The sequence below is a fragment of the Elaeis guineensis genome, chromosome 8 (genome assembly GCF_000442705.2).
Source record: "Elaeis guineensis isolate ETL-2024a chromosome 8, EG11, whole genome shotgun sequence".
Taxonomy (NCBI): Eukaryota; Viridiplantae; Streptophyta; class Magnoliopsida; order Arecales; family Arecaceae; genus Elaeis; species Elaeis guineensis.
Window position 1 is genome coordinate 26,953,271 of NC_026000.2, and position 24,187 is coordinate 26,977,457.

At 37.0% G+C, this 24,187-nt stretch overlaps 3 protein-coding genes across 3 annotated transcripts; 2 read left to right on the forward strand and 1 right to left on the reverse strand.

Moving 5' to 3' along the window:
• Positions 1-2,227: 2,227 nt before the first annotated feature.
• Positions 2,228-9,930, forward strand: LOC105049801 (ras-related protein RABA2a). Its single transcript, XM_010929560.4, has 2 exons — positions 2,228-2,574; positions 8,828-9,930. Exons 1-2 carry the CDS (start codon positions 2,401-2,403, stop codon positions 9,317-9,319), a joined length of 666 nt encoding a protein of 221 aa, XP_010927862.1. The 5' UTR covers positions 2,228-2,400; the 3' UTR covers positions 9,320-9,930.
• Positions 9,931-12,094: 2,164 nt separating this feature from the next.
• Positions 12,095-20,037, forward strand: LOC105049799 (uncharacterized). Its single transcript, XM_010929559.4, has 3 exons — positions 12,095-12,369; positions 15,677-15,791; positions 19,763-20,037. Exons 1-3 carry the CDS (start codon positions 12,145-12,147, stop codon positions 19,834-19,836), a joined length of 414 nt encoding a protein of 137 aa, XP_010927861.1. The 5' UTR covers positions 12,095-12,144; the 3' UTR covers positions 19,837-20,037.
• A 942-nt stretch (positions 20,038-20,979) lies between these two features.
• Positions 20,980-22,709, reverse strand: LOC105049798 (glucuronoxylan 4-O-methyltransferase 3). Its single transcript, XM_010929558.4, has one exon. It carries the CDS (start codon positions 22,503-22,505, stop codon positions 21,627-21,629), a length of 879 nt encoding a protein of 292 aa, XP_010927860.1. The 5' UTR covers positions 22,506-22,709; the 3' UTR covers positions 20,980-21,626.
• Between the last annotated feature and the right edge of the window lie 1,478 nt (positions 22,710-24,187).

The following is a 24,187-nucleotide window of genomic DNA, read 5'->3' on the forward strand; positions in this document are numbered from 1 at the left end:
CCAATTTTTCAAAAACAAGATTAAGAGATGTTTACAAAATAACCTCCAAGAATAGATTCTTTGCCTTAATGTGCTTACAAAAATTATTTATATCAAAAAGATATGTGACATGAGACCTAGTGCAAGATTGTGATGCCCCAAAGAGGAAGGTAATTGGAATTGGTATTTCTAATTAGATGGTATATACAATGACGCATGGTTTGAGGATTTTGTTGGACAAATTTCTCAGGATGCAACTCATTAAGAATCACCAATATGAAGACAAAAAAGGACATGTAAAAACTTACTTACAAAATAGTTGATTTAATTGTAACCTACTAGTTCAATATTATAATATTACTAGCTTAGAACCCCATGCGATGCACGACATGTATTTATTTCTTCAAATAATATTTTTATAAATTAAAATTTTAACATAATATAAAACACATCATAGATGATATCAAATATTTTAAATTAAAATATAAAATTAAAATATTTAAATAACATAATAATAAGAAGTAATATAATCATTTCTATCTTTTACTGATAGAAAAATCATTTCTTGAATCAACATTTTCAGCATCAATTGTTCCAGAATCTTCATCATTAAGCAAAACATGACTACCTATTTGCATCCCACATATATCTCTTTTCTTCATGGTCTATCAATAAAAATAATATATATATTTTATTATTATATAATTTTTTATTTTATTAAATTTTCAATCATCATTACAGACTTACTCCAGAGAAAAGATAGAACAAATTTTCTAATAGTTGAATTGTTAATAACTTTTTAGTCTCAGTAGCTCAGAATTTCATCCAGAATGACTAAGAGACAATGATTAGTAGTTTGTGTCTGTTTCGTATGCATTTAAGAATGATGGTTAAGTAATAGTAGGAGGTAGGCAGTAATCATATTGTATTTGTATTTATATGCATGATTGTAGTAGTTGACCCATGGGGACAATCTCAATTAATATTTTTTTTGTCTTTGGGTTTAAAGCCAAAAATGTGGAGATCCAGTAAAAAAGGACCTTTATGTAATAAATATTTTTTTAGGGTTTAATTGCAAAACACCCCTAAACTAAATTAACTCAACATGGTCTGGTTCAGTCAATTGTCAAAAGGGCTTAATTGAATATAGCCTTTATCAAGGGCCTAAATGCAAGATTCTCTGTTTAAATATATAGATCTATGCCAGATTTCAGATCGGGTTGGGACCCAAAACCCAAATCCATTAGGCCCATCTCCTTCCTCCCTTCTCTTCCTTCTTCGATTGCCAATGGAGAGGAGCTCACGCTTTCTCTACCGATATTATTTACTTTCCCAAGTCCCCCACCACAACTCAGAAAAAAAGAAAGAAAGAAAAAAAAAAATCTCCGCTGGCACCAGCCAAATATGCTTCTCTTTCTCTCTCTCATAAAAGAAACACAATGCACTCAACCCCACATCTACCATCCAAATGGTCCACGTCATCGATCCGTGATATCTAATTCAATGGTTCCCATTTGTTCCATTGCCCAAAATAAAGCAAAAGAGATGGAAGAGAGAGGAGTAGGAGGGGGCGGAGAGAGAGAGAGAGAGCAGGAAAACAAATGAAAGCGCATCGCGAACTTGTTGCGATGGTTTTTTTCTCTGGAGGGCTCGCTGGATAGAGGAGGCAGGGGAGAAAAACTTAGAGGAAAAATTGTAAATTTCTCCAACTCCTGGGGTGAGGCTCGAGGTTTCTTCGCCAGCCCTCTCTCCATCATTCAAGCTTTTTTTTTTTTTTTTAGTCACATATTATGCAATTGTTTAGCCATGTGTCGAATAGAGACGTTTATTTTATATATATATATATATATATATATATATATATATATATATATATATATATATATATTAGATATATAGTGATGGGTAAGAATTTGTGCAAAAATATCCAAAAATATGGTAATATTTATTTCCAGATTTTCACTGTTCATACTCCCACAAACGGGCCCATGGAAAGGCGAGGAGACAACAAATCAATCATAGCCGTACCTCTCATCCCTTCGGTTGTCTCATGCAGAACCATGGAAAAACCCGTACATGTGCACTACTTCTGAGCTGTATTAAATGGAACTTGGTTTGTGCAAATATTTTTGTATTGAATCTAATTCAAAATCTCAAGCTGCACAGGCTCATTATTATTATTATTATTATTATTATTATTATTATTATTATTATTATTATTATTATTATTATATTTTATAATTTTTTATTTAAGGTGGGGAATTAGGGATTTAAACAACAAAACCATTGTGGATTAAATCATTAGAATGAGAAAAATGGTTTCTTTCTCTCTCCACCGCCAGTGATCAAAGGAACCAGCGAGGAGTACTACTATAGAAGACTCCCTCATCCGGGCTCAAGGAAGAGAAAGAGAAGGCAAAGATGGCACGGCGAGGGTTGGGGCCGGCGGAGGAGTACGACTATCTGTTCAAGATGGTGCTGATCGGCGACTCGGGCGTGGGCAAATCCAACCTTCTCTCCCGCTTCACCCGCAACGAGTTCTTCCTCGATTCCAAGTCCACCATCGGCGTCGAATTCGCCACCCGCACCCTCCAAGTAGTCCCCCCACCCTTCTTTCGTCTCATAATTCCCCTGGGGTTTCTCTTTGATGTCTCTAATTGTGGGGGTGGGGTCTTTTGGCTCTCGAAATTAGTAGTGGGTTTCGGATATTGTTGAATTTTTGGGTGATTCATCAGCAAATTCTCCATACACATTTCATATGAGCACCGGGAATTATCCACGTTTTCTGCATTCTTGGTTCTGATTGATTGAGCTGAATCAAATTTCTCAAAAAAGAGCCTTTTTTTTCCTCTGTTTTCTTGACTCTGTTCACCTAAATGCAATTCGACGGCAACCTAATTGGATAAAAGGGAACTTCTTGTTCCTGAAAACCAATATCAGAAGCTGTGATTTGATTTGCTTACGGCAGAAGGTGTCTTCTGTATGCATATTGTGAATGTTTTCTTGAATGGGCCCGCCATTTAACACAACAAGCACCACTACTTTGATTATCATTTACGGTCCTTGCCAATGCACTACAACATTAATTTAAGGCGTTTTAGGAAAAAGAGAAGAATACCTGGTTTCACATTATTAGCACTTCATCTCCCCAACTAGTTTAACTTATAGTTACGTTTTTATGGAGATTGAGTGCTGTTGCAGTCAAGGGCTCATAGCTCGGCACGTGAGGTATTATCCGCTTTGGCTCATGAGTCTCATAGTTTTGCCCTTTAAAAAGTGTCTTACGTGGGGACGATGGTCCCATCCAATATAAGCTAGATTTTCTTTTGACTTCAACCAATATGGGACTAATGATGCTCTTCCTTCTACACCACAACATAGTCTTCCAGTCAAAGGAGAATCCGTGTACTCTACAGACTATGTCTGTATACTCCCACAGAGTGGTATTTAGGCGGAAGGAGCTCCACAGTTCATGGAGGATGATGCCCTTCTTCTAGTGTCAATATTATAGCCAAGGGCTCATGGCTCGACATGTGAGTTATTGTCCGCTTTGGCCCATGGGCCTCATGATTTTGTTCTTTAAAAGGCATCTCATAAAGAAAAGATGGTCCCTTCCTATATAAGCTAGTTTTTCTTTTGACTTCAACCAATGTAGGACTAATGATACCCTTCTTTCTACACCACAATACAGGCCCTTCAGTTAAGGAGGAATCTGTATACGTGTACTCCACAGACCGTGTTTGTGTACTCCCACAGAATGGTGTTTAGGCAGAAGGAGCCCCACAGTCCATGGAGGTTGAAGCCCTCCTTCTAGCGCCAATGTTGCAGTCAAGGACTCATAGCTCGGTACGTAAGGTATTGTCCGCTTTGGTCTATGGGCCTCATGGTTTTGCTTTTTAAAAAACATCTTACGTGGGAAAGATGGTCCCTTCCTATATAAGCTAAATTCTCTTTTAATTTCAACCAATGTAGGACTAATAATGTCTTTCCATCTACACCACAACAAGTGCTATTAAACTTTGGAGATTATTGTTCCCTTCTTTCATCCATTTTAGTGTTGAAGCTACATGCATCGATTGCTCCATGCAACCATTGTTTGACATGGAAAGGTTGATGATTTGAAGGTCTCCAGTCATGTTCTTGAGACACATGAAAGTGGTAGATTTTGAGAAAAGAAATCTGTAGGGTATGCCCCTTCAAAGTGATTCCCTGATCTTTGCACATTCTTTGACGGGTAAGCATTGCTTTTTGGTTTATTCATTTCAATTTTCGTAAATAATTTATGATGATTGGTGTGTAAGATCAAGAATCTGAGAATCAAGGTAGAATGTGTGGTTAATAATGACAATGATATGAGAGTAAACTCTGAAGATAAATTTGGAATGTATTAGTATGGAGGAAAAAGAACTGGCTGTGCTCTTGTATTTCACTTCACGCAGCTTTCAAATAAATAATTTTATAACATTGGAAGATCTGTTTATTCACTCTTTTGTCCTCTGACATATTTATCTGTATTCTTGCAATGCTGTTCTCACTAATTTTGGTATATTAAAAGGTTAACTTGTAATAATAACATGGGATCCAGAAACCTGTCTGACTATTTGAAGCCACCTAACTTTGCTAAATAAGCATAGATCGAGTTGATTCTCTTCATGTCTTGTAGACTTGAGATGCTAGATTTCTTAGCAGCATTCTAAATTTTTAATAGATGCCTCGTATTTTCTGGGAACTCACTCAAAGGCAGAATGAATGTAAATTAGTGGCAGGAATGATGGTTGGGTTGTTGGTTTCCAAAGGGTTATTGTTCAGGGAATTGATCCTTGAAACTTAATTTCCTAACCTGTTTGTGTAAAAATGTTTCTATGATTCTATCGCTTTTAAACTGATGGAAGAGAATGATCTTAATGATTTAGCATGTAGAATTCACAATATTTGGAGAGCTGATATAGTAGGTCATAAAGCCAATGTCAATATTTAGCAAATGCAGTTTACAATAATATAAGGTTATAGAAAGTTACGGAGTATCAATAGATACAACACCTATTGTATATGGTAAAGGCACCACTATATTGTGTCCTACTAGGGAAGGATGCTGAAGTAATGCACTACTTACTTTTTGTGGCACTATAATCTTTGTATATCTATCTGCCATTTTTAACATTTGACGGAGATGAAAAATAAATCATGAAGTATGATAGTTTTTTGTGGAAAGGCAAAGTGTCACAATATAGAAGAATTGTTTAAAACTGTTGATAGTCTGACTGCTCTGAATTATATAAAAAAGAGAACAAAGTTATGTTCCTCAAGAAAATATAGCTATTTACAGTGTTTTAATCAATGAAATCTTCTATGAATGTCCAAGGTCTTCATTGTAAAAGGATAAAAAGAAACTGGAAATCGTTCATGTGCACAATGTGAGTGGACATATGCTCATGAATTATGGAAATTACTGTCTGTGACACTAGAGGATTTAGGCAAATATTTGTTGCTACAGAAATCTAAAGCTGTTTGTATTGCCCCCTGAAGAATCTTTGTCTCTCTAACCAAGCGGTTTTGTATTTCATAACATGAGGCCCTTTTCTCCTCTCCCAAGAATTTGGTGTTAAGGGAATCAAGCACTCCACTGCCTTGGTAGACATTCTCCGGACATATTACTTTGCCTTTTACTTTTGCTGGAATGATGTAGTCTGGATGTTAAGGAGGGACAGCCGCATTTCTTCATAAGTTGGTGTTATGACAACTTGAAATAGCTGGTAGGAAGTCAAATCCATGTCTTAAAACAAAGAATCATATGGAACACTAGTGAATGAACTTTTATCCATTAATTCCTGTTGCTCCACATATTTCTTTGCTGATAAAAGTTTGTTTTTTTACTTCTTTCTGAAAACATCCTTATTAAGGCCGAATTGGTTCTTGAGATGATCATAATGCTCAATGGTTGAAATCCCCTCCCCCAAGTAGACTGCCTCCTTTTCTTAAGGCTTATGACTACTTCATGCCCGAACTTGATGTTGCCTGAATGATTGATCCTGCATTTGCCAGGGTATAAGAAGTTTTTTGTAGCTCACCTCCCAAAAAAACAAAGGAAAAGAAATCTGGTTTATTCTTTCAACCTCTTAATGATTGCTGTTAGCATTTATGAAGAATTTTTCCTTTTCAAATTGTATGTATGAACTGTATAAGCCTATGATAGCAGTTCAAGTGTCACCCAAACTTTCTGCTGAAGGCTAAGAGGATAAGTTTTTCAAATGACCGTTTAGGACTAAGTTTAACAGAATAGGATGTGGGAAATCTCATCCACCAATAACATTTGGTGCTGAAGTGAAGCCATCCAAGCATATGCTCGATAAAGGACCAATTTTCCTTGTCATTTGGATTTTTGCTACTGTTTTGTCTGATATTGAGTCGTCTTATCTGTAGATTTGATTGTTGTTGTCCCTGCTTTAATTGAAAACTTTATAACAGTGGCACTGGAGCTATTTGTGAATTTAACCTTTCATCATTCGCATGATCATTAATTCATGATGTTTCTTCCTCTTTGGCTATGCATTAATCTATAACATGTGGATGTCTGTCATTGATTATCTGATAGAAGTAATAACCTGGGCACTTCATTTGTAGGCCTTGCCTGTCCTTCAAATTGATGTTATCAAATGTTTAGCAATGAGTTAGTTTAGCATACTAGCATTTTTACTACAAGAGTGGGTACAAGATGATCTTAGCTGGAGGACTGGGTTTTCCTTGAATGGGTGATCAACTGGTAGTCATAGGTTTAGTTTTTATGACAAGAGTTGAGCATGTGCGATTCATGTGAGAGGAAACTTCAAGGTCCAATCTTTTCTGATCAAAGAGCTTTTCAAATATTTAGATAATATGATTAATATACTTCTACTTTTGGCTGGTGCAGTTGTCTTTTTTCTTCCCCTTTGAAAATAGAGTGCAAGAACTAAACCAAGGGTGATGTGTTTATGTGGTGCTCATCCTTAGCATTATTATTTATTAGTGCCATCTGCATGCGCAATGCACATGCATGTTAGCTAGTTTCTAATTCCATTTTAAAGTCATAATTGCCTCTTCTACACTATACTTCCTGGGTTTCTTCTAATTTCTTCTCTACCTATGGCAAGTAACAGTAGGGAATTCAAATCCCAGAATCCCAGGTGGTGGCTACATTTTCACAATCTCCTTCACTTTGTGCTACCCATGAAGCTCCTTTCCAGACTCACGTTCTAACAAGATAATAGTCATGTATAATTAAAAATTAAAGACTAATTTAACATCAACATACACTCCATGATTGTTTTGCTCCATGAAAAAGTTTAGCGAGAACATTTCGGTTGGTGTGGCATTGAATTTTGAACAAATGATGCCTAGCCAAATTATACATACTGTTGATGAAATCCTTGAGGATTACAACAAAATGTGGTGACATTTTGATGCCTCTCTCTATTGATCAGCTATTGCTTGAAGTTTCTGCACAACAGTTTTTTCAAAAATTAGTAGATATAATTAGTCTTGGCTCAAATGAACATAAGCTTCATTTGCATGACTGGCAAAAATCGGTAAGTTGCACAGCTATAACCAATTTGGGATCCATTCACCTTTACCCATATTAACCAGTGATGCTATTCCTTGCCTCTGAAAGATGAACATCATGATTTTTCCCTGAACTAAGCTGAAAACCTTGTTGGCATTCAACCTGCAAGACTTCTGTTTGGGATTAACAATGAACCCTTTCTAAGCAACTTTTAGTTTCTCTTCTTTCCTTCATTTGTTATTTAGAATTACCCTGGTGTCCGTCATAATTAGGCATCACTTCAATATTGTGCATGATTATATTTTTTCTGCTGCTCATGTTCAAATTAATACTTGTTTATGCATTATTTATCTTTTTTTAGAAAACATTTCAATGTAGGGTATGTCTGACAGTTTGATGTATATTTTTATGGTTAACCAATTAAGTTTCATATATTAATATTACTTTTTTTTATTTTTTTTCTTTCTTAATGTTTATTGTTTTCGAAAGGATTTTTTGTATTTTATAGATGTTGATTTTTTCTATTTTTTGAATCAGTTTTCAATGTTAATGATTGATCTCATCTGGAAATAAATATGTTGTGGTTCATTCTTTTGATCAAACTGCTTGCTACAATGAGTTTTTAATAGTTCAGAGCAATTTTGTCTTGCCATAAGGTTCTTTTTTTTTTTTTAGGACCGGTGACATATATGAGTAAGTAGTTATGGACCTTGTCTACCAAACATTGACCAAAAGCATTTTAATGATGTGAAAAGGCAAGGTCTAAATCATCTTTGACGGATCATAATTTGCAAACACATCGTGTAGATCCTTCCAGCTGGGCTAATGAACCAAGAATGATGCAACAAGTCCCTCGCATTCTTTGAGGCAGTGAACCTACATTGCGACACTCAAGACTTCTGGTTGTTTCATCAACAAATTGCATTTGAAGTTTTTCAAGTTTCGAAAGCTATCCTTTTCCTTATTTAGAATTTTTTTTTAATTTTAAGTGTTGAGATATTCTAGAAGGTAAACTATTTTAGGCATCGGATCGATTTTTACTACAAACAATGACAACCATTTGTATTGTACTTTCAGAAAATATGAACATGGAGGTGCATCCTTAACTATGTTTGATACCAAATTGTAGAATAAAACTTCAGCTAATGTCAATCTAAATTTCATTTCTGTCGCCTTGTTTCGAATTATTCTTCTCTTCATAGGATTATCAATTGTTTATCTGGATTCTCTTAAACAGCAAGTATGACATTGGTATCTGTCTCCTAACTATTTTTCCCATTGCTTTGTTTTGTTTATTCTTCTGATGTTTAGGTAGAGGGGAGGACAATAAAAGCACAAATATGGGACACAGCAGGCCAGGAGCGATACAGGGCAATAACCAGTGCCTACTACCGTGGTGCCCTGGGAGCCCTCCTAGTCTATGATGTGACCAAGCCCACAACTTTCGAGAATTTGAACCGGTGGCTTAAGGAGCTCCGTGACCATGCTGACTCCAACATTGTGGTTATGCTCATTGGTAACAAGATTGACCTCAAGCACCTTCGAGCAGTTGCCTCAGAGGATGCACAGAGCTTTGCTGAGAAGGAAGGTCTGTCCTTCATTGAGACCTCTGCTCTGGAGGCCACGAATGTAGAGAGAGCCTTTCAGATTATCCTTTCAGAGATATATCGAATCATCAGTAAGAAGCCTCTGTCCTCTTCAGAGCCGGCACTGGGACCTTCCGGAGGCATCAAAGAAGGGAAGGCCATTGAGGTGTCAGCTTCGCATGATGACAATACTAAGAAGCAATGCTGCTCCACATAGAGGTGCTTCTTTGGGCTGTGCTTTGACATGCTGCAAATTTGGGATCAGTGCTCGTGGACTAATTTGTGTGCTTTGGTTGGGATCATGTGCTTATTTGAGGTGACCTTTGACTAGATCTGTAGGATCTCAATGTATCCTGCCCTGTTCTCAGCCCCTCTGAGAAATATGTATGGTATTATATGACCTCCACCCCCAAGAGAGAGAGCTTGTGCTAATTGTCCAACCATTTCGATGGGAAGATTGTGTGTATTCAGATGCCTTTTGTTCTACAGCAAATCTGAAAAGGAAGTGGTGGGAATTATCAGGTTCAACTGTGCAACCCCTGCACGAAGGATTCTGTGACCTTCTTCTTTGTCGTGTTGTTTATTGATGGGAAACAGCTCAAGCCGTTTGCATGCTTATTGATCGGAAATGGTTCAAGCTGTTTGCACGAGCCTGTAATGTTACCATATTTTCTGTTAGTTTTTCCAGAAGTTCCCTTTTTTTGTTGCAAAACGTGATATCTTTTGTTTCAGCCCAAGTAGTTTTGCCGTAGAATACTTATAACCATAGTTGAGTTGATGATGGGTGATTGAGGGCAATGTGCACCCTATGCTTTGGGTTCTTTTGTCTCATTTCATTTTATCTTCTTCATGTATCATGTGTTTCTGAAGGATCATATTTGCACTGGAAACTTTGCTTAACATAAATCACTGCTAAGAGCTTTCCCCTCATGCTTTATTGATTACTGAACTAAAAACTAGGGTATTACAACAACAAACTTGGTGACCGTTCTACACTCCAGTGGCATTCTGCTGCAGATTAGTGATCTAAGAAGCTGGTTTGCGAGGGAGACCGATTTCCTTGGAAATTATATGTCAAAATATGCTTCCTATTTATCAAATAAAATTGCCATTTGCTTCCTAATTGTCCTGTTATTTTCCATCATGGAATTAATGTCTAATGCTGCGGCTGATATCCGGTGCCTTCTGTGGTAAATTTGGTGTGGTTATACAATGAGTCAATTGCTTTCCGCCTTTCCCTTTATCTTCAGCAACATGAGCGGTAGGATTCAATAAAACTGGGGCACTGAAAATGTAGAAGCGGTGCACCTGATGCTGGTTATAAATTGCTCAACAGATGCTAGAGAACTCTTTGGTCGTATTGCTATCTCATATTACCTACCCTTTAAGCAAAGAATAAGCAGGTTTAACCAAATGCATTTGCTGAGAACTATAAACAAACTTTGATTGTTCAGACTAAAGGTTTGCATTTTATGGATAGTCTTTGTTCAGTCATCAAACATCTTAGAGACAAGAATTCGTGTTCTGATTTAGTGGTTATTTTTCAAATTCTCAGGACCAACAATATGAAAAGGAAATCCACTAGCCGTAAGAGTTCCAAATTCATGCTCTGTGCTCTGTGCTTGATGATTCCTGGTTGGACTAGGTTAGCATGGCTTTATGGAATTAATAAGCCTTTAAAAAATATATGATAGCGGTGCCTGAAGCTTTGTATTTTATGCATCAAGCATCGCGCTTGTCATATTTCAGTTGAGATATGGGACGATGTCATGTGATTTGACTTTAAATCATCTGTGTTAGGTATAGTGAAAGATACTTCCTTCACATGCTTACAAGAAAAAAGAAAGCAATTACCATAGTTCGAGCTTGAATCTTATTAGAGGAAGGTTAAAAGTTTGAGCCTTGCAAGGACATTCACAAACAATGATTTATTGTCAAATACTTTATATATATATATATATATATATATATATATATATATATATATATACTATTTTTAAAATTTAATTTTATCATTTAATAATATTTATATTCTTCTCTTATTTAATTTTAATTTCAGTTTATTTTATTTTTAAATTTTGCATCTAATAAAACACAATATTTCTATAATCATTTTATCTTATTGTTTCTTACTTTTGCAAAAAGTTACACCCCAAGTGAAAATGGTTATTTTTGAATACAAAAAATGGGGAGCATAAATTTATTGATTCATTAATCAGATTACCTTCTCAAATTAACTTTTTTCCTTCTCTCTAACTTTTAGACCTAAAGAAAAAAATAATTGCATTCATTAGAACATTAGCCTTATGAGATAGGTTCGTGAATTTAAGTCTAACTGGGACAATCAATTAACAATATATTGTCTAAATTCATGATTTATACTTATTATATTTTATTTATTTTTTTCCTCTCATATTTAAGTGAAAATATTTTATTCAAAATAAACTTATCATAAGATATATATTTATATCTTATGGCTATCTTTCCTTTTTAGCTTTCTTCCTTCTATTTTACAAAGTGAAGTGAAGATAATTTTCATGAAATAAGATGGATTACAAACTTATTACCATCAAGACATATAAACAAATTAAATGTAATTTTAAATATATTTTCGCATATGAATAAATTATGCATTGTAAACCTAAATCAGAGCTAAAATGAATTGAAGAATCAAAAAACTGCATACCAATCTTTTTTTTATTATAGAATAATTTAATAACCTGAATTGGCTTCAAATACATTGAGAAGGTCCAACCAAAAATCATGAACCGAAACCTAGCCTAAATAAACCTACAAGCCTAGCAAGCATAATTTAACAATTTGAATCCGATTCAAACTTGACATGATCTATTGCCACCCTTTGGTGATATGGCCTCTTTTGGCAAGATATGCACATAAAAACTCATACATAAAATAAAATAAAATAATTTAAAATAGAAAATGAGTGTTAACCATTGTATTGGACCTTCTCATATTATATTAGATTGCTCCCCCGTTTTGCACTATTCTATCCTCTTTTCCCAAAGGCTTCCAGAGAGCGAGATGGGGAAGAAGGAGCTGCTGGCGTCTGCGCCATGGAGGGGCGAGGAGACAAGCAACAAGTTCGAGGACGCCAAGCTCCGGGCCACCAACCACCCCGGGGGCACCCCCACCATGCACGTCCCCCGCAAAAAGAAGTCCGTCTCCTCCCGCGCCAACGATGACGACGATGACCCCGAGGCCGAGATCGACCCCGAGCTTAGATATAGCTTCCAGAGGAACTTCCAGGTCATTCCCCTTCGACCACTTTCCTCGATTTCTTTGTCGTTCGTCTAGGTGCTGTCTTTGAATTTGAGGTGGAATTTGTTCTTTGATGTGTTTGGATTCTGGGTTAATTTGGTGTCGTTAATCTCTATGTTTGTCGATTTTTAGGTAATCAAAATGGGGTTTTGGAGTCATTCCTTTTTTCCTGTCAGTCTAATTGTTATGATTTTCATAAATTAGATTGTTCATAGGGTGGTTTCTCATGGTGCTTTTTGTAAATAATTATTTGGGTTCTATGTAATTGGGCTTTACTTCGATAGTTTTCCGTGGCCCCGCCATTGATGGGTTGTCTGACATGATTTGGCCTCGAAAATTGATGACTTTATGGTTTTAATTGCAGTGTTTGAGAGTGAGGTGGACTCTATTCTTTCTGATTAACCTTATTGTTCTTTATTTTTCATTCTAAATTGTTTATGAATTCTCAAAATAGGTCTTTCTAAGAAATTTCAGGTTGTGGGTTTGATAAGTTTAAACTTTCTTGACATTTTTTTCCCATTTATTCATTGTGGTGGTCATTATGTATCTATAAATGAGACAATGCGCAAAATGGATTTTTGATATCTGGTTTTTTTTTAGCTGACTTTCTAAATACTTAGTCGAGATTCTTTATTATCGTGCTTTATATTGATTAGCTTTGTACTTTGAATTGGTTTCTTTTGCCTTCTTTTATTCTGTAGGTATGAAATTTAGCCAAGTTTGACAGTAATCAGCCATCCAGACATCAGTAGGCAGCTTTCTTTGTATGCATGTATTTGGTATTTTATACAGTGCTGTGATGAATTGGAAGGATTTTGTTGTCTATTTATAGATAAAGAGTGTAATATTTTCTTCATTTCTTTTTTTATCATTTCTCATTCAATTTCCCTGATACTGATCAGTTTTTGTGAGATAGATGGATTATGTAGGTTTATGTGGATATCCACTTTTCATCTCTTTCTTCCTAAGGAAGTGATGATTTGAGTTATTGATGCATATCTTGTTAAGTATATTATCACCCAAGCATGTCAGAAGTTTTTTTCAAGAAAAGGTATCAGAGGATTGTGTTGGTTATGATTTTGTTTCCCTTTAGGTTGATTAATTTGATATCTGGAACTTATTGTATATTGAAGTGTGAAGACGTGGATGAGGAGATCCGATTGTGTTGGAGCAAGATGTAGAGAAGTATAACTAAAGTGTTGTATGAACATTTGAGACTTGTGGGAAGAATTTAAAATAATAAATGCCGGGATGTTATTTGGGCCAATGCATCGGGAAATAATGAGACCCAAACACATAATGTGGGGGCATTGAATAGTTTAGAATGTTGACATACATGACCGTGAAAACCTTGAAATGCTAAAAATAGTAAGTTAATATTTTGTTAATAGAGGTCATACATTGATGGCAGTGGTAAAGGGACTGTGACAGCTATATGAGGAAACTGTGGTGAAAGGAGTGCTCAAATGTGTGTCAAGGGATCAGAGAAGAGAAGAGGGGTTTTAATTTTTATTCTTTCTTGCTGTGAAGACAAGGCCATTCCAGTTATATTGTTTCATAGATCTGATAGCTAAGATCCACTGTTGTGCATTTTTATTTAGTCATGTGTCACCTTCAAGGTAATGAACAATGAAGCTATAGTACTTGTAGTGGTGGCAGTGACTTATGGTATGATTCATTGAGCACCGAATTTCAGTGTAAACCTTATTTTTATAGTCCTTTCTTCTTTGTAAGACTTGATGCTAAGAAAAATTAGCCATATCTATGTACCAGAATTACATCTTAGCCTAATCTAGTTCAGTCATGGGCTTGTTATAAGTCTTAAATTTTTGGTGTTTAGGACTGACTACCTAAAGTTTGGATGAGGAGGTTGTATCAAATATCAGTTTGAGCTCTTGCCAAGGGTGAGCTGTGCAACCCATTTGTATGGATGAAGTTGTATCAGGGTGAGCATTTTTGTTTCACATGAGGGCTGTTATAGTCTTTTAGTTATGGTCATTTCTGAAATTTACTCATTAATAGGCCAGGCTGAGTTCATTCTGACATAATCATGGGCAGATCTGAAAGACTGGATTCATTTTGTACTATTTAGAGTTTAAATACATTGAATTAGGTCAGATCAAGTTCAGGCTTCATTAATTTGACGTAAGCTGGACCCATATAGGACTCTGGTTGAAATTGTGTTTTCAGCCAACCTTTTCTATCTGTCCTTAAATCCCCATATCATCATTTCCTATTTTCTATTTTGTGGTGGTACTTTCTGAAGAAAGATACCTTGATATCTTTTGTCAAGTTCCTCTCCTATCCGGACAGCATGCAGATTAGTATTGGTTTGTACTTTCTTTTGGGACAGCTTATGGAGATGAGGCTTCAATCAAATTTCTGAAAAAGAGGTTCATTGAAACGTTTGTTTGCAATTTATTGGTTGTATATTAAAGAGTGGGAGGATGATGCCATTTTATGAAGAACTTGAGTGTTGCATGATCTCGACAGTTCCATTATTAATTGGCTGCATTTGTTTTGAATTGAATGTTTGACAATGAATAAATGAAAAGTTTATGTATTCAGAAGCTAACAATGAGAAGAATTTTGTAAGACTGGGATTGTACAAAAAGGGGGGGAAAAAAAAAAACTTAGCAGTTGCACCGCTTGAGGACAGATTTGTGAATAAATGTTTATTTCAATTGAGACCAAAGACATTCAAGTCAGGGATCCAAACTCAGGTTGGTAAAAGGGTCTGCATACGATGAGGGAAGATTTTATATAATTTAATGGGAATTGTCAAAAAGGGTCTGACTATTGCCTTTAGGATGAGGGATATGGTCTTAGATGGTTGAAAAGCTTGAACATGTGCCACCATGGTGCTTCAAACTTGATGGCTGCATGTTGGTTAGTTCATAGGTTGGCTGACTTGAATTTGGATATTGTCTAATAAATATATCAGAGCACATGGCTAAAGCTTCTGTCATTATGTTGGAATATGTACTATCATATGGAAAAAAAAAAAAGAAATATTTATATATCCAAGATCTTTCTATGCTAGCATAGATACATGGAATCAGTACATACCCAGGCAAGTTTGAAAATCTGGTCCATGTGCTAACTCTTTTATATGAACGATGTCGTACATAATGAGTGATTATTATTGCTGGATATCTGATTTCATTTAACATGGTGGTAACATTTGTAGGTTCACAATGGAGTATTCATCTTTGTCCCTACTTTCTGAAATAGTAAAAATTCTGTTCCTTAATAACTTTTGATACTCTGACGTGACGCTTTCTCATGCTTGCAGTTTCTCCGACGAGTTTTCAGTATAGACACCATTGTGAAACCTCTTCCTCCTGCTATGGCATATAATGTATCTCGCAACCTGAACTTTTTTGTTCGCATTTTCACACAGTTTTTTGGTAAGTACTCAGCAGCTGTTGTTTAGGCGGAGCTTTTGTGGAGCATGTAGTCAGGGTTCTTTCTATGTTCATATATCTGTTGCTTTTGTCTTTTACTTTCAATTTATTTTATACTTTGTTTTATTTGATCTTTCTATGAAGAATTGATGATTTGATGCTTGTCTCTGATGTTTGATTTCATGTTCAATTCCTTCAACTTTGCACTATTTTTTATTGGAGCTTCAATTGTAATCGTAGACTAAATTGATGTTAATCATACATTCTTTAATGATGCCTTTGATGCTTCATACCTTTTATTAGATATTTGTTTTAATCAATTCTGGTATTCTGATATATATATATATATATATATATATATGTTGTTGTTTATCGGAAAGATGTGATTATTCCCCGATGAATAAACTGTAGAAATACCGGTAGTGATTCAATAATAGTTCTTACGAGTAAGGTTGGCTTGAAATAATCTATTTGCATCTTAGTCTTGCATACAAGGGGATTCAGTGATGGAGGTCTATCTTGCATTCTATTTTTCATTTGCAAAAATGATCAGAAGGGGATTCATGATGTATTTTTGAAAGCTTCACTATTTCATTTTGGTTTAAATTATGCTTATTGTAAATTAAAATTTGGTCTTCACACTTGATGTTATAGGAGTCTTAAAATGAATGTCTTATGTTGTCATGTGTTCATATTAGATTATCATCATGTGGTGCATACTAATGCCTTGTAGACTAAGTACATGAAGACGAATAGTGTCCACACTGCATTTTCAGACAAGCCCCCTAATGTTACATTGTTGTATTGATTGGTAAAGGCTTCTATGGAAGCGCCGCACCCACCCCCACCCCCACCCCCACCCATCTTACCTTTTGAAACCCATCCCTATCCCTCTGGACCTGGTCCCGTGCACAAAAACAGGAATATTTTCCCAATTTTCCACTATTTCCATTTGATTCCTTTTCTTCATTTGAGTGTTTCATTCTGCTATTTTGGCATCACAATGGAGCAAGCAAGACTACATGAGTTTTCCTGTCTAGTGAGTATGCATTAGATAACTTGAGGAGTCAATTGTCATTTACTTCAGGGTTGGCATAGTATGTTTACACTTTACACTGAAAGATTGCACTTTCAATTGATATAGAAACAATCTCTAACTGGTGGAGAAAAGGTGTGAAACATATACTTTGACCCTTGAGTGTTACATTCATCATGCTTCTTGTTAATGTACTTGTTCATTGCCCGCTAAACAAGCAAAAATAAGGTGTAATCATCAATGTGATTGATAGACAAATAAACACTCAAACTAAGTAAGTTTACAACGATCCATCTTTCTCACATGCATCACAATTGTTCAACACTAGTTGAACAATTGTTCAACACTCAACTAAAAGACAGTTGCTACTTCAAACAACTTTAAAATCTTTATTGGAAGTAAAAATGTGATTAACACAATGGTTAACAGGTCAAAGGATCGACTGCTATGCCCTAAATTTCCAGAGCCATCCAGTGCTGAGTAGAGATGCAAGTTTTCTTTTCTGTAGCATATGGAAGATACAGGCATGCAGCTCTTTTGTTCTCTTTCATAAATGAAACAATAGAAGCTATGACAACCCTTCACTTGGATTGAAGTCAAGGTGGACCATGGATCATCATATTCTTAAACCAGAGCCTAAACCATGTTAAGCAAAGTTGCCATTTCAACTCCTAACCATTTTGACCCCTACTTTTTAAACTTGTCTCTCTTGTACCCTTACCAGTTTGGATCCTAGACTCATGTTATAGTTTAGCCTTGGAACCAGCTTTTGAACAACTGATCTTGAACCCTGTTCCCTGTTTGGCTTTCCTTGGAACCTTTGACTTGGACTTCTAAAGGCCTGTTTGGGGATATAAATGTTAGTGCTTGTATTTGATCTTTATACTGGTACTTTCTTTTGATCCTTATGCCAGTATTTCTATTTGATTATCATACTAGCAAGGTTTTAAATCCAGTGGGATGGGTCTATATTGGTTTTCTCATGGAACGGGATGTGCCATCGTCCTGCTCCATTCCAATACTTGGGACAGGGGATATCCTAAGATGTTCCGATTGGGATATTGGGACACTGGCAGGACGATCCTATCCCGACATATGGGATGGTACCCCATCTTGACGTCCTATAGAGTGTTCCGCCAAGATTTGAATCTTTGCATACTAGTACTTCCAATATTCCCATATGAACTCTTATTTAGTTGCTGATGGCTTGCATTGCTGGTTTCGTGTTGTTGATGCTGATGCCTCCACTTTCTAAGAGAGATTGCCAAAGCCTTTTATTGCTTGATAAAAGATATGAATGCCGATGTCAATTGCCTTTTAAAATCTACTTGGTCTACTAAAACCGTTTCAATGGATCTTTATGCCTCCAGCTTGGACTCCTTTACCCCATTATTTACAATTCTTTCTTTTAGTTATATTAAATTAACCTAGGGTTGTATCCTTGATTAAGGCATGTAATGTATGACATAATCTTAATAAAATTCAACGTTGTTTTCTCTCATTTCTATTCACTCGAAGAGCTTCCTTTTCATTAAGTAATTTACCTTAGGTTTTTCAACCTGTCCCAAATCAGAAGTATAAGGCTGATAATAATTAGTCCATCTCTAGGCGTATTTCATGCTATCACCTTATAAATTCTCTCTTTGCAGGGTATATTTATGTATCCGCATATATGTTTGAATGTGTACGTCAATAGTGTACATTAGACTATGCAATCTATATGTAGGTTCAATGAGTGCCATCTCCACCGTAACATCTTACCGCTCATGGACCATGAACCCTTGAGGCTTGTTTATTCTTCACCTTTTTGGTTTGAAAGGATATGTCTACAAACCCTAATACTCCTTTGTTGGGTTTCATGTTACGTAAACAGGAATGTTGATGATGTCTGAAAAATGGTGTATATTTATTTAGTGCAGTATTAATTCCAGTCACCCTTTGTCACTCTGAACATGGTTGTTGCACAGTTGAGATGGATATCTAGGTTCTTTTTCTTTAGTTTCTGCTGCCAATAGCTAACATCATGTTTCAAATTTATTATTGTCGACATGCCTAGTGTCATTTCTTGCTGTAATTGGAGTATATATGCATGGTTTCAATTGTGGTGAGACATCCTGCGAGATACCAGCATGGGGTACTATTCCAAGTGTCAGGATGGGACTATCCTACCATCGCCCCAGTGTCCTGGTCGGCCTGTCCTGAGACGTCATCCCAAGTGTCTGGACAGCTGCTCATCCTATTCCACCAAAAACGGGAACGGTCACATCCCATGTGTGTGTTTGTATTAAATATTATCTACTAATTACATATACCATATTCCTATCAAGGCAGCTTCACTTTTCATGCCACCTTTTTTGGCACATGTTGCACCACCTACATGAATGTAATGATGGAGAACTGATTGAAACTGCACAATCATCTATACTATTTTATAATGAACCCATGAGATGTCTAATATGGACATTTCATCATCGAGTGAATCTCACATGACAGAAATATCAAATATGGATGCATATTTGGGAAGGACAAAAATTGAAAAAAGATGATGCTCCCGTGTGTCAGTAGTAATGTGCTATAACTAGAGGCCCTTGTGTGCTAGGCTCGGATGATGTTGAAGAGAGGACAAGGAGGGACCTGAAGAACCTGGATCAAGATTGCGAAACATTGAGATGTCTTCCGATAATTTTTGCATTTACCAGAAATTTAGATTTTGATAGCATAATATGCACTGTGATTTTATGTAGTTGACTTCACGATAAAAGGGAATAATCTTTCTTGGTTATAGTCCATATATATATATATTCCTTTGAATGCATTCTGTCATTATAAACTCAATCCTGGTTCTAGCCTTCACATATTTATACATTTGTTTTTTATGTGCATAGGCATATATGACTGTTTTAATAACTCTACATATTTCCTGATCTGTTGCTTGCAGATCCAGAGGGAATTGCGGGAGCACAAAAATCACTCGGGCTCGGGCAGGAAGAGAAGGCCCGTCGTGTTCGTTGAGTGATACTTATATTATTTACTATGTAAACCTTGTCTGTCATACCGGGCTTGTTACTTACTGAGCTTGTTAATTTTCTTTGTTCCAAAACTGCGTAAGAGTTCGGTTCATTTTTTATGGGTGCTTTTTAATCAAACGAGGTGTAAATGGAATGCAGTTGTCTGGCTAATGGCATGTGGCAATGGAAATCTATTTACAAGAAACCTGCCTTATGACTTATGTTCTGATTACCTACAGGAGATGGTCAGGAGAAAACAAAGTTGGCTATTTTTTTATCATTCAAATGAAATTAGCTGTTTGCTCTTATGGTTTAATCTAGTGCCTTAAGTGGCACCAGTGCACTCTCTGTTTCAAGTGGTATCTCCTGGTACTCAAAATCCAGTCTACAGGGGACGGTCTTCATAATATGCGGCCAATCTATAGCCTGATCACAGTTGAAAGTGATAAATAGCTCTCTGAGTCTGACGCATGTCTGGTCCCCCAATTCTGCAGCAATTAACATTGACTATCATTTTCAGAAATCTTTCAGTTACTTTGCAGATGGACTTTAAGCTATCACTCCTGTCAACATGTCCCAGATTCCTCACTTTTATCATTGGCTTTCAGGTTCTAAAACCTGGGAACCTCATGGTTTTGCTATTAACATTGGGTGAGTTTGTGCTAGATTGGTGATGCTACATCAAACTCTGCCTCACCCAGCATTGAGACATTATGATCTTTTTGTACATGGAGATTTTTTTTTTTTTTTTTTGTGAGAGAGGAAAAGTGATAATAAACTTGCATATCACAAATTGAACGAGAAAGAAATCAGGTTAAGACTGAGGAAAGAAATCAGCTAGAAATCAAGCTCCTACATGCAATCAAAGAAGTTCAAATACTGAAAATGCCATGGTGAATATGGATATTGACATATCTCTGTCATAAAATCTATGGAGGTTAGCTTCCACTTGAACATGTTGATTTCAATCAATGGTGATGGCCAATCCTTAACATCAGATCGGCTTATCAGAAAAACAGCCAATCAAAAAATTTTAGGCAAAGAAGCCTATGTAGCTTCTATACATGTTTCTGAGAAAAATGACAAGATAACCCGGAAGCATAGTTCCATAGGATCCACTCCTAGTAATCACTTCAAAGCCATAATATTTTCCCAAGGTGCACTAAGGATTGCATTCATACCTCATTTACATGATTTCAGAAAAGTGGTAATTGCCAATCAAAACTCAAAGCCACTACAATGTGCCGAGTCATTGTTTCCAAAGTGCACATCAACACACAAAAAGAGTAACCCGACAAAAACAGGAAAAATATTAGTGAAAGAAAAAAATGATGCTTAAAAAAAGGTATCTTGTACGCATCAGCACACAAGAAGATTTTCAGGAAAAAAAAAAAGATTAAGAAATCTCCCTGAGAAGTTGAAGAATATCAAACAGACAAATCAACTGATCCCTCTGCTTGCAGCAAAAAATCGAGACACAGCAAGACCAACCCCCACAACCAATCCAAATTGTCCCATGCCTGCTGATGGCAAAGATAAGGATGGTAATCTAAAGATCCCAGACGGGAATTGTCTCTAATAGATAGACATTATAACAGTAAAGGAGTTCTTCATGGAGATCTTGAAGAATACCGAATTAAGAAATCAATCCACTGCATCAAGATCTCCTCTTAGAATAGCAACCCTCCACAATTACCCCACCTCCAAAATGCCAAATGAATCCAATGAAACTACCCCCAAAGATGAGCAAGCTATCCCAAATGACAAACGCATCACTCTCCATCCATACCACCATTAATTAGGACAGAAGGGCATGGCCATATCACCCCTGTGGCTGGGAATGGTGAAGTGCCTCAAGAACCCCTCCTCCTGCCTCATGTAGCCTTCACACAAGAATTTCCTACTGAACCGGTCCTCCGCAAACCTGTTCACATCATGCACGAACACATCCGTCTCCCCCTCCTTCCTCCATCTCGCCGCCATCCCGGCGGTGTATATCGCCCCCATCCTCCCCGGCGCTCCGGGGAAGTACCCCGTGGGCGCGTCCACCATGATCAAATCCCACTCCACCTCGAAGAACGCCTCCGGCAACCCCTTCAGCGCCAGCCGGCACTTGGACAGCCTCACGTCGCCCACCGTCGTGCACTCCGGCAGCTGCCCGAGCTCCAGAAGCTCCTCAGCCTGGCTCACCTTCGTGTCGTACTCGACATGGTATGCTTCCAAATTTGGCAGCTCCTGCTGGATCGTCTCGATCCATTGCCGGTCTTCTTCGAGGAAGACGGTGCGGCCGCCGTGGTTGAGTGCAGTCCACATGAGGCTGTCGCGGCCCAGGCCGAAGATCAGGAAGTTGCATGGCGACCTCCTCTCCAGTACTTGGGATGTGATGGAGATCTCCTTGATGGTTTGTTGCGGGGTGGTGTTCGAGGCGGCATAGTGGATGATGGTGTTTGCTAGGGAGGGTGGGATCTTTGTGCAGGATTGGGTTGGTCTTGTTGTTGTTGATGGTAGGCTGGATTGGGTCTCTTCTGATGAATTAGATTGCGGAGAAGAGGTGGTTGGTGGATATGGAGAGGAAGAGAGGTTGGATCTTAGGATGAAGCAGAGGATGAAGAGAAGGAAGAAGCCAAGGAAGAGGAGCTTTGTATTCAGGGAGACAAGGATCTTGGACCTCATGGTTTGGTGGCTGGGGATGATGACTCTTGGAGCTGAAGGGATGATGCTTGGAAGAGTTTTGGAAATGGAATTTGAGGTCTTCTCCCTTCTATGTGGGAGAAAGGAGGTGGTGGTAAATAGGCAGGAAGAGGAAAGGCTGGTTGACTAGGATTCTGTGGACATTTCTTAAATGCAGCAAAGGTGATAAGGTGCACCACAATGTGTAGTACAGGTTTCTTATTGGTGTTGGTGACGGTTAGTGGGAGAAATTTGTTTTGGGCGATAAGGATTTTGGTCTTTGTTTTTATAGGAGACCCAGCTGGAATTAGGTGGAGGGTGGTCTAAATAGGAGCACCCAACAAGCAAAATTCCTGGAGACACATTTTGGAGGATTTAGATCATATGTATTGCTTGAATACGTTTCATTCGAATTCAGAGGATGTATGAGAAAGGAAAAGAAATATGCACGCATCTATCAAAGGAGTGTTTTACAATCGAGATTTCCCAAAAGAGACCATCTTGCAAAGGTATCAGCTATCAGTATACAATCTCAAAAATAGACTGTCCTATGATTAGCTAGAATCCATAAATAATTAGATAAAATAAGGCTAAAATACATTTTTGTACAATAATACATTTATAAGAAAAGATTGTTTTAATATTGAGATTTCCCCAAAGAGGCCATCTTGCAGAGGTATCAGTATGCAATCTCAAAAATGGATTTTGTCCTTATGATTAGCTAGAATTCATAAATAATTAGATAAGATACCAAGGGTGGGGCTAAGATACATTTTTATACAATAATACCCACCATGTGTTCAGCAACAATAGGAAGAGTTATTGATTGAATTCATTCTTCTTTTTCTGACAGGCAGCCTTGTGTTTGCTCCGTGTAGAATTATCACCTATTTGGAGTGAGTATACCGAAACCAGTACCATCTTATCTTGATGAATAATTAAAAAGAAAAAAATTAACCACCCAATCAATCACAAAGGTAAGAGCAATTTTTCGATGCTAAACACCAATTTCAAAAGGAAGTTTTGGTTCCTCGAGTATTTAAAAAAAAAATAGAATTATTGATGTGTCTTTCAAAATAGTCAGGCACTGTGAACCTAGATTGATATTTTAAGCAAAATGTTTACCCATTCCCCCGAGAAGACGGGCGGTGTTTGATTAGTCTCCATGGCTTCGACGTCGGTTAAAGAAGTGGGTGAGATCTGACAATTTCATAGTGACAGCAGACAGCTAAATTAAAGAACATCAATAATAAGCCTAACAGCTCAACTTATAAGTGGGAAGCAATCAAACATACCTAAAGCCTCTATTAAACAATGTACGTTTTTTTTTGGTAAAGATTAAACAATGTACGTTGCCTGAATGGATTTCAACACCAAGTCTACAAATCTCCCCACTGTATCTTTAATTTGAATTTTGTGTACCAACATCTCTCACCTAAACTATTTGGCACACCATTTCCAAGGGGAAGGTTGCGGGTTTAATCTCTGGATGGTGGCTTGTCCATCATATTAAATAAATAGAAAAAAGGAATTCTTTATGGGAGTAGGTAACCAAATCACTAAACCATGTACTAGTCATGTAAACCAACTAGCCTGATTCTAAGATGAGTTTAGTAGTGGGTGCAAAAACCTCTTGATGATATGCACCGCGCCATGGGATAGGAAAATAACCCATCTATGGGTCC

Coding starts and splice junctions, on each gene's coding strand:
- LOC105049801 (XM_010929560.4), top strand. CDS start 2,401: ATGGCACGGCGAGGGTTGGGGCCGGCGGAGGAGTACGACTATCTGTTC. Junction 2,575..8,827: donor TCGCCACCCGCACCCTCCAA/GTAGTCCCCCCA, acceptor TCTGATGTTTAG/GTAGAGGGGAGGACAATAAA.
- LOC105049799 (XM_010929559.4), top strand. CDS start 12,145: ATGGGGAAGAAGGAGCTGCTGGCGTCTGCGCCATGGAGGGGCGAGGAG. Junction 12,370..15,676: donor GCTTCCAGAGGAACTTCCAG/GTCATTCCCCTT, acceptor TCATGCTTGCAG/TTTCTCCGACGAGTTTTCAG. Junction 15,792..19,762: donor CATTTTCACACAGTTTTTTG/GTAAGTACTCAG, acceptor TGTTGCTTGCAG/ATCCAGAGGGAATTGCGGGA.
- LOC105049798 (XM_010929558.4), bottom strand. CDS start 22,505: ATGAGGTCCAAGATCCTTGTCTCCCTGAATACAAAGCTCCTCTTCCTT.